At 49.2% G+C, this 8,658-nt stretch overlaps 1 protein-coding gene across 1 annotated transcript; it reads right to left on the reverse strand.

Moving 5' to 3' along the window:
* Positions 1–309: 309 nt before the first annotated feature.
* On the reverse strand, positions 310–8,413 carry AMZ1 (archaelysin family metallopeptidase 1). Its single transcript, XM_009868238.1, has 6 exons — positions 8,085–8,413; positions 7,281–7,448; positions 6,290–6,418; positions 5,789–5,946; positions 4,290–4,466; positions 310–1,019 (listed from the first exon to the last, which is right to left on the reverse strand). Exons 1-6 carry the CDS (start codon positions 8,386–8,388, stop codon positions 450–452), a joined length of 1,506 nt encoding a protein of 501 aa, XP_009866540.1. The 5' UTR covers positions 8,389–8,413; the 3' UTR covers positions 310–449.
* Between the last annotated feature and the right edge of the window lie 245 nt (positions 8,414–8,658).

The raw sequence follows: 8,658 nt of genomic DNA on the forward strand, positions 1-8,658 counted from the left end.
GGGAGAAATATAATCTGTGCTTTAGACTGTGAAATGCTAAGCAGAGGAGAGCTCAGCGTACCGGGAGAGCTGCCCTGGTTTAATTTGCATCTGTTTGTTCAGATGGCCCAAGCTTCTGTGTGAACATGTTTCACATTTAGCATGGACCTCGTCCTGGCTGACTTCAGACCAAATGATATATGGCAAGAAAATACCATTCCCTACGTAGGATTTGATGTGGGTTTGGAGTAGTGATGTCACTTAAACCAGGACAGGAAAAACCTTTAGAGAAGAACTGATGGCATCAAAAATATGTTACCAATCTCAGAAAAAGAAACACCTTTTATTCCCGTGGGGAGTTGCTGTTTCTCTCTGACAGCAACAACTTGTGTGGAGAAAGGTCAGAAGCAGGCCAGTCATGTAACCAAAGCTATGGGAGCAAAGCTGGCCCAACCCATGGCAGATCCAGCCTAGTTTTCCTCCCACCGCCAACGATGAGGGGACGATTCCCCTTTAGACAGTTTTCTGGAACTCAGTTTCCTCCGCAAGGAGGAAAATTTGTCTCCAAGAACTTTCCGTAGCCCGGTGTTGTCCCTAGCAAAGGGTAGGTCCTTCTTCATGGCAGGCAGTTGTCCTGTAAACATTTCCCATTTAGCCAGGGCATCCACAGTCTTGTCTACTTGAGCCAGTTCCTCCTCGGACACGTTCCTCTCTAGGGCAGCAATGCACGTCTCCAGCCACAGCTCATAATCTTTAATGATGTCTGTGGACTTGGTGGGCCCGGCGAGCTGGGGCTGGCCCTGCACCTCTGCCAGCAAACATGAGTGTTCTTCCTGTTCCAGCTCCTGGCCGATGGAGAGGGCCTGGCTGCACGTGTCCGGTGTCAGCGGCTCGGACAAGGAAGTCACAGCCTCGGAGTCGTTCTCGCAGCACATCCCAGAGTCTGAGCTGAAGGGAAGGATGTCCTCTGAGGCGGACAGGTCTGCTGACTCTTGCCTTGGCCACGTGGACAGTACAGTCTGTGTCCAAGTGTAGAGCTTCTGTTATGAGAGGAATAAGAGATTTAATTTTAGAGAATGAGAGGAAACATGCCGTTGCCAGTGTTTGTCAGGTAAACCTATTGATCTCAACGGGCACAGTTTCAGATGCTACGTTCCTCTCTGCCGGAAGATGCATTCAGATAGCTCATGGTTACCCTACGTAGCAGGGGCTTTCTCTTGCCTCATTTTCTTGAAGTCACTGTCTGTGGCAGAGCTGCCCCTAGCCAGATGTGGACTCTACCTGCTTTATTCCTGAAAATGGTAGGAAGAAATCACAAAATCACTCTCTGCTGTGTGGATGTGATCTCCAATGAGAGCCCAACCGGTCTCTCTCTCGAGGAAACTGTCATTATAAAAGCTCCTGAGATAGCAGCAAAGAATCTTGTTTCATCATGTTGTTAACTCCTGCGGTAATGTGTGTTTTATTCCTAAGAATAGCTCTTCCACTCTCGAGCTGAAATGTACAAGTGGGAAGGCTGGGCTCCAGGAAAGAATTAATGAAAGGAAAATGTCTGAGACAATTTCCTTTTGAAATATTAAATGCTACAATGGGGCGTATCACGAGTCGCTTCTGGCACACTTTCTTCCTTAAGCTTTGGGGAATGAATCGCAGTACTCCAGTCGTCGCTGGATAAAAGGTGATCTCCTTGTCTGCCTCGTTGGCATGTGTTGGGATTTTTTTGGTGTGTTTTTCAGCTTTTTTCACACCCTTGTGGCCTACTTCTTCATCTTTACCTTCTGCAGCTCCCAGCTGCTGCCTTTGCAAAGCGATTGCTTTGGGAAATGCAAGGGTGACAGAATATTAACCTGAGATCCAGGTCCGTGTTAACTCAAGATGCTGGATCCATACGTGCCCAGCTCTGGGTGAGCTGTGGTGGTTGAGAAGTGGGCAAGAGCTTCCCAGCCTTGCAGAAGCTCCCTTCTGCTCCTCCCTCCCCCTTCCTTTCTCTATTTCTTTCTTTTCAGGCAAGTGAGAGAAAGGATAAAGAGCTCAAATTGAGTGGGTGGGAGAAACCAGCCCTGTTTCTCATTTCAGTCTGTGCATGAAGCCTCAGGGAAGAATTTCATACAGGAATAAAATGGACTCTTTCAGCTAAGTTAATCCACCCTGCCCCCTCCCTCTGGGGCAAGAAAAAATGTAAGGGGACAACTTTTCTCCTGCTTCATCCCACCTCCAATAGCCCTTCTCTCCCTCCCTCTGGATTTAAAAAACAAAGAAGGCACCAGAAGCTGCAACAGAAGCTGGACGAGGGCAGGGGACAGCAAAGCTATTTGAAAGCTGTGATGAGCCTGTTTTTTTATAAAGTCTCTTAAAATTCCCAGGAGTAGTGAATCTGGGGAAAAAATCACAACTGCTACTTAGCACCATTGCTAAGAAAAGAAAAAGCTGCTGAGGGTATTTGGATTATTTAAGGCAAAAGGAGAGGGGCTGACTGACTTGAGATTGCTGCTGAAATACCAAATTCTTTTCTGCCTCCCACCCTCTGGATGGTTTATTGATTCAAATTTAGGAAGGGTTTGTAGGGCTGCAGCCTCTTTATGTTCTCATATTTGATTAGAAAGGGAAAGCCTTTTCATGGTTCTAGCTTCCTTGCAAGTAGGAGCGTTTGAACTGGATGCTCAAGTAAATCACGGAGAATGAAACCTGTTGCCTGACACCTCAAGGGGCTCCAGGTTTGGCACTAGACGTTTTCCAAACTCCTCTGCCACAGCAGAGCTGTCAACCCCAGCAGCAATGCAGCTGCACCGTCGCCGCTAACACCACGGTGGGGAGGTAGCTAACCCAACTTGAAGCAACTCGAGTGCTGTTTTGTTTTACAATGTGACCACTGCAAACTAATCCAGGCACTACGTGCAGAACAGCCTGAGGTGCTGCAGAAGCCGCAGGTGGAAACGTTGGTTGTGGTGGGGAAACACTGTGAGAACTGATTTGCTTTCAGTTTTTGAGATGACTCACGCGGGATCAAGCGGCCGTGATGAAAAAACTGAGTATGTATCTGAGTGCAGCTCAGATAAATAAATTGAAGGGCCCTTCCTCCTGCATAAGGACTGGTTTCCTGTCACGCATGCTCTTCTGCCCAAAACCCTGTCTCAGTCGCAGACTTGGGCAGCATTACCTGCTCCTGCGAGGAACAGCTTTGTGTCTGGCATTTCCTGTATTTATTGTGAGCGTCTGGGGCTGTTGTGTGGCAGGTGGGGATCTGTGCTAGTTTTCCAAAGAGAAACGTGACTTCAGGCTTGCACTTGGCCAGCCACAAACTCTCAAAACGTGCTTAGCAAGGAACTTTGCTATCTGATATTGTCTCCAAATGCTTTGTGCTCTCTTCTGTCAGGTTCCTTAATTGTTTAATTAAGGCCTGACATTTATATTCCTCTCAACGCTATAGCAAAGCCTCTTACAGAGATTATTACAACTTTTCTATACCAGCTTGTGCTATATCTAGCTGAGCTTTTCCATGTCAAGGAAGCAGATGTGACATTTGGCAAGTGTATCCTCTATTCAGGTTTGTGTTCACTGTGGCCAGGAATGCTGAGCCAATTAGAGTATTTACTGCAGGTGGAAAGGCAAAAGAAAAGCTTAATGCCACTGCCAGGTCTCTTCTAGAAAGCATTAGCTAGATGCTGACAGGCTGGGTGTTTAAATAAACCAGAAGTTATTCCTCTGATAGGCTGGGCAATTTAGGCCCCTTTCAGACAGATGTGGGGATCAAGGAGCCCCAGAGTCAGAGACGTGTCTAACGCTGCTGCAGATGTACAGGCAAGCAGCAAAACTGCACAACTGTGGTTTTTATCTCTTTTCCTGCACATCCTTTGCTGTGCTTCTGTGCATCTGACTCCAAGTTCAATGAAACTAGAGGCACCCTGGTTTTCATTCTGCATGTGTCTTGTTACAAATATAACCCACAGACTTTAAAACAGGCAGCTGAGGAAAAGGCTGCCTCTGAACATGTGTGTCAGACAAGAATTATAACCATGGAGAAGATAGGGTGCTGAGTGAGAATGATGACATTGCTTCTATTCCAGCAGCTCTTTGGCCACTGAATCCTGCTTTTTGGATGGCAGAAGCAGAAAACTTAGAGCTGAGGGCGTCCTAGCACTATTCCTGGTATTCTGTGATTCCAGTATTCTTTCTCTCTTAGCACCTTGCACTGAGAGCCTTTGTGTTTAACACGCTGCTAGAGTACACTTAATGCTGCGGTTTGGGGTGAGCGGGTCTGTCCCTGCTACATCCCCTTGCTCCGGGAAGGGCTGGTGGGATCTGCCTCTCACCCTGTAGCGATCGACGAGTTTAAAGCCCACGACGTGCTGCAGCTTCCGCAGGCAGATGGGACATGGCTCCAGAGGCCGCAGCAAGGCTTCGTCCAGGCTCAGCGCGCCCTGCATGATGCACTGCAGCCAGCGGCAGGTCCCCAGCCCCATCAGGTGGCAGATCTCATGGCAGGTCACCTTTCAGGAAAGCAAAAATCACAGCAGTGCACAGTCATTACTGCTTCCACTGCCTCTCCTCTACTGTTGCAATTTCTGCGCTCCCCAACCATCTGACCAAGCCATTGCTCAGTGCCAGCAGTCCTCCGCCCGAAGTGAAAGGGGAACGTGGCTCCCCCTGGCTCAGGTACCCCAACATCCACGTTTGTTTGGTGAAGGAGGTGATGTGTTTTTTCCTTTAGAAGTGGCTGGGGGGGGATCCTGAAGCTAGCACGCTCCAAGCTCAAGGGCAGTGCTGCTGTCACTCTCTTCCCCAAGGACAGTGTTCTGTTTGGTTGGTTTTTTTAAGGGGGAAAACCAGTCCCACTGGGGTCTGAAAAGAGCAGCACAGTCCAGAGCAGTGAGAAATCTGTAAGAAGCTATTGGCAATAACACATCTAAGTCCTTCCAAAGCAGATGCTCTTAACATTTGTGCTAAAATGAAGCTGCAGTCAGCTGGCCCAGTGTGACTGCCTTGGGAATTGGCAACCATGGAAAGGCTGAGGATGGAGGATTCCCCTCCTCCTCCCATTGCCACCTGATGTCATTTGAAATTACTACAGGAAGAGATCTTAGACTAGAAAATGTTGAGAAATACCAGGAGAGAGATAAATGGCATCGAAGGTGTTCATGCAGCTTCTCTGTGTGGGAGAAATCCTGGAAGCAGAGCAGGCATGAGAGCACAGGGGAGGTGCTGGGATGAGGGATGACAGCGCTCAGGAAGAGGATGTGTTAGAGATGAATGAAGTTCAAGGGCATCTGCATATAAACATATGTGCAAGCTTGTCTGAGGTATTTTTCTCATCTACCCATGTAAACAGGTTTGGCAGGGTCCTCTGCCCTGATGGATGCCAATATCTCAGGAAGACACAGTCACCCCTTTCCAGCCATCCATTAGTTAACACACAGCTCCACTAGATATTCTGATGAACCTCCACATACTTTATCAGCCAACAGATCCATCTGCCCGTGCATTGCCTGACAAGCAAAATACTCAGATTACCCAAGCATGAGCCTGGGAGCTGGCAGGGTTTTTGCCTTGGTGTTGCTCCATGACATAAACCCTGTAGCTTCACCGTACAGCTGATGCTAGAGTTTGCTCCAGTGGCAAAGGCAGTAAGTTGTCTATGTGGTGCATTAAAATACAGGCTCTGTAGGACTGCATTAGGTGTGTGGCCTTTGCTGTGATTCTAGGAGCAGAGTCTCATGTCGGCTTCACTGGATTTGAGGCATTAAAGCCTAGGCCTGAAATATTTAACCCTACGTGGCCAGAAACTGGGGGTGCGGGAGGCTGCTGGTCCTACCTTGCAGCACTGGACCATCTCTTGGGCACTGAAGGGCCGGTCTCTGCTTTCCTTGCTGACTTCACACAACTGTTCCTTCTGTGTGAGTGGATTCAAGCTGGTACAACCAGCCTGGGGAAAATCCCCAGAAAATCTGGCAAAGCTGCAGACTCCAACTTCTGTAAAGAGAAGTGCATATGAGTTAGGCATCAGCTCCTCTGTGACTGTCTCTCAACTTAGGCAGCGTGAAAAGAAAGCTGTTCCGGCACAGTCCAGCTGAGCACACAAGGTGTGATGAGATGTGCTTCCCAAAAGGTCTGTGACACCTCAGTTACCTTTGTCTGAAGTAGAAGTCCTCACTCTGCTAATTTCAAATTGGGAAACACTAGTTCCTCTTATCAGGGAGTGAATAAAATGTTAAGCGTTAGATTTGGCTCTTCTAGTCTCTCATGGACAGCTTTTTGGGAACAGTGCTGCCTTATTCACGTGCTGTGCTAGGAGATCATAGGACACTGATCCCACCTTGTCCTGGCAGGAATTTGCTGAACGTGAAGCTCCAGGTCTCACATGGGTAAAGGTCCAGCAGAGTGAGTCCAAGGACACACAGGGCATCCATGGGCTTATTGTTCTTCAGGAAATTCAGGATCCCATCTGGATAAACGCAAGACAGAGATTCATTAAAATGAAGCATCCCTGGAAAGCATGCAAGAGCTGAAATTGCTGCTGCTCAGGGGGAGGAGGATGTAATCCAAGCCACGGACAGGCAGAGCCGCTGGATTCAGCATCTTAGATGGAGAACTGTGGCTGTGTAGCCCACGCCCTCAAATTGGAATATGGGCAGACCTGTCTTTGGAAGTGGTGCTGAGCACAGAGTTAAAGCAGAGCTAAGGGCAGAGATGTAGGTGAATTGGGTACTAACCCATGAAAATAAGCACCTAGAAGTAGAAGAATTTCCATACAGCCATTTCAGACCACATTGCTGCAGCACTGAGCCCAGGCTGCCCATGGTAGCTGCAAACAGCTTGCCCCAGATGGGTGTTTGTGCAGTGCAAGCTTGGCAGCTGACAAAAGCATTTCCCTGGGGAGCTGTGTGACACTTGAACCCAAATTTCCTAACGAGAAAGGCCAGCGAGTTTCCCACCTGCGCCGCCCAGGCCACTAATTTACTTTGGCTCTGGACAAGCGATGGGAGAGCTCTGACTGCACCAAAACAACAGTGCCTTCCCGCGGAGCTCAGCCGATCACTTCGCAGAGCTGCACCTAAATGTCATAGCACTGAAAAATACAAACAGCAGAGGAAAATATGATGAAAGTCGCTTTTGTTTTTTTTCTCCTGTTTCCAGCCCCAAAGTTCTGGGTTTTCCATGGGAACAGGATTTCTCCCTTTCCACTCCCTTCCTCATCCCCTCCCTGCTCAGGCAATGCAGGGCTGTTTGAGCCATTTCCCACAGGAGGGCTCGTGCCCATGTCCCAATCTGGTGTCTCTGCGGGCTCCCTGCTCCCAGGTCCTTACCTGCGTGAAGCTGCACCTTGTCCGAGTCCCGGCTGTGGCGGTAGCAGCAGTGAATGGAAGAGATGGGGATGGACGGAAGGCACTTCACACGGAGACCCAGGAAGAAAGACTCAACACAGCTCTGGAGGGAATCCAGCAGCGAGAGCCCAGCAGGCCCTTCAATTAAGTCTAAGGAAAGAAGTTCTGTTATCAGTTCTTTAAAGCCATGGTGATCCATTGGATCTGAAAGGGTTTTGTGGGGCTGGCCACAGCAACTGAGGGAGAGGGAGGACGGTGCATTCGGAATTGCTTATTCTGGGATGTGGTGGACATCTCTAGATGGTTATACAGATAGGGAGGAGAAGAGGGGGCTATTTCTGACAGGTGGCTCGAGGCATTAGTATGCTCTCTCATGAGCAGAGCAGATGTGCTGGGAAGGTTGTCTCCTATTTAAGTTGTGCAGAAAGGTTAACGTGGGAACGGGTGACTCTGTTTGATGAACCATCAGGGATGGAGCTCCAGAAGCGCTGTTTTATCCAGCACTGGTTTACAAATAGATACATATGTGCCTGTGTGCATACATATAATGCTAGCAAGTCTCACCCAGGGCACACACACCATTTACAGGTCAGGTCTACTGATGGTTGTCATCACGGCTTGTGACTCTGCACGGCGGCCTGTCAGAGCCTTTGGTATTTCATTTATCTTTGCTGTGGCAACTGCATTTTGCAGCTCAGTGCTTAGAAGAGGAGGTTAGAGGCGTTCAGCACCACCCACCTCCCTCCCGTATCCTTCCAGGTGGCTCAGTGAAGATGCCCATGTTACCTATCGGCTGCAGGTAAATGTGTTTTCGATAGAAGTTCTGCTTCCTCCTCAGCATGGCGTGATAGAACGTCTCAAAGTCCTCAGGGGCATCGGGGTGGCTGAGGAGCCAGTCAAAAGCCGTCCGGATGAGCAGCGTGCAGAAGAGGGTCCTCTGTGGGTTGTAGGCTTCAGAGAGGAACAACTTCTCTGCGCTGGAGAAAGCTTTGGCATAGAGCTCCTGTAGGGCTGGGTTGGTGGAGATCAACGCATCCTTCAGAGCCCGGGGCCCGAAGCTGAATTCCTGAGCGTGTTTGCACTGCAGCATCGTGGAGACACCCACCGGCTGTGGCACTGCCTGCGGGAGGGGATACAGCCATCAGCACACAGCCTCGTGAGGGACCTGGAAACCTTCTCATGCTTTCCTCTCAAAGCAGTTTGCCCCAAGATCCCAGCTGTAAGGTTTGACTGGGAGCTTCTAAATGCCGTACCTAGTGCTGGCAATGAGTGAGAGTAGCTGTTACAGGGTGCTCTACGTTATGTTTATGGCCAACGCACCAGTAGATGGTGCTCAAGAATGCATAGCCCCATTATTGCT

The sequence above is a fragment of the Apaloderma vittatum genome, unplaced genomic scaffold (genome assembly GCF_000703405.1).
Source record: "Apaloderma vittatum isolate BGI_N311 unplaced genomic scaffold, ASM70340v1 scaffold5724, whole genome shotgun sequence".
NCBI classification, from domain to species: Eukaryota; Metazoa; Chordata; class Aves; order Trogoniformes; family Trogonidae; genus Apaloderma; species Apaloderma vittatum.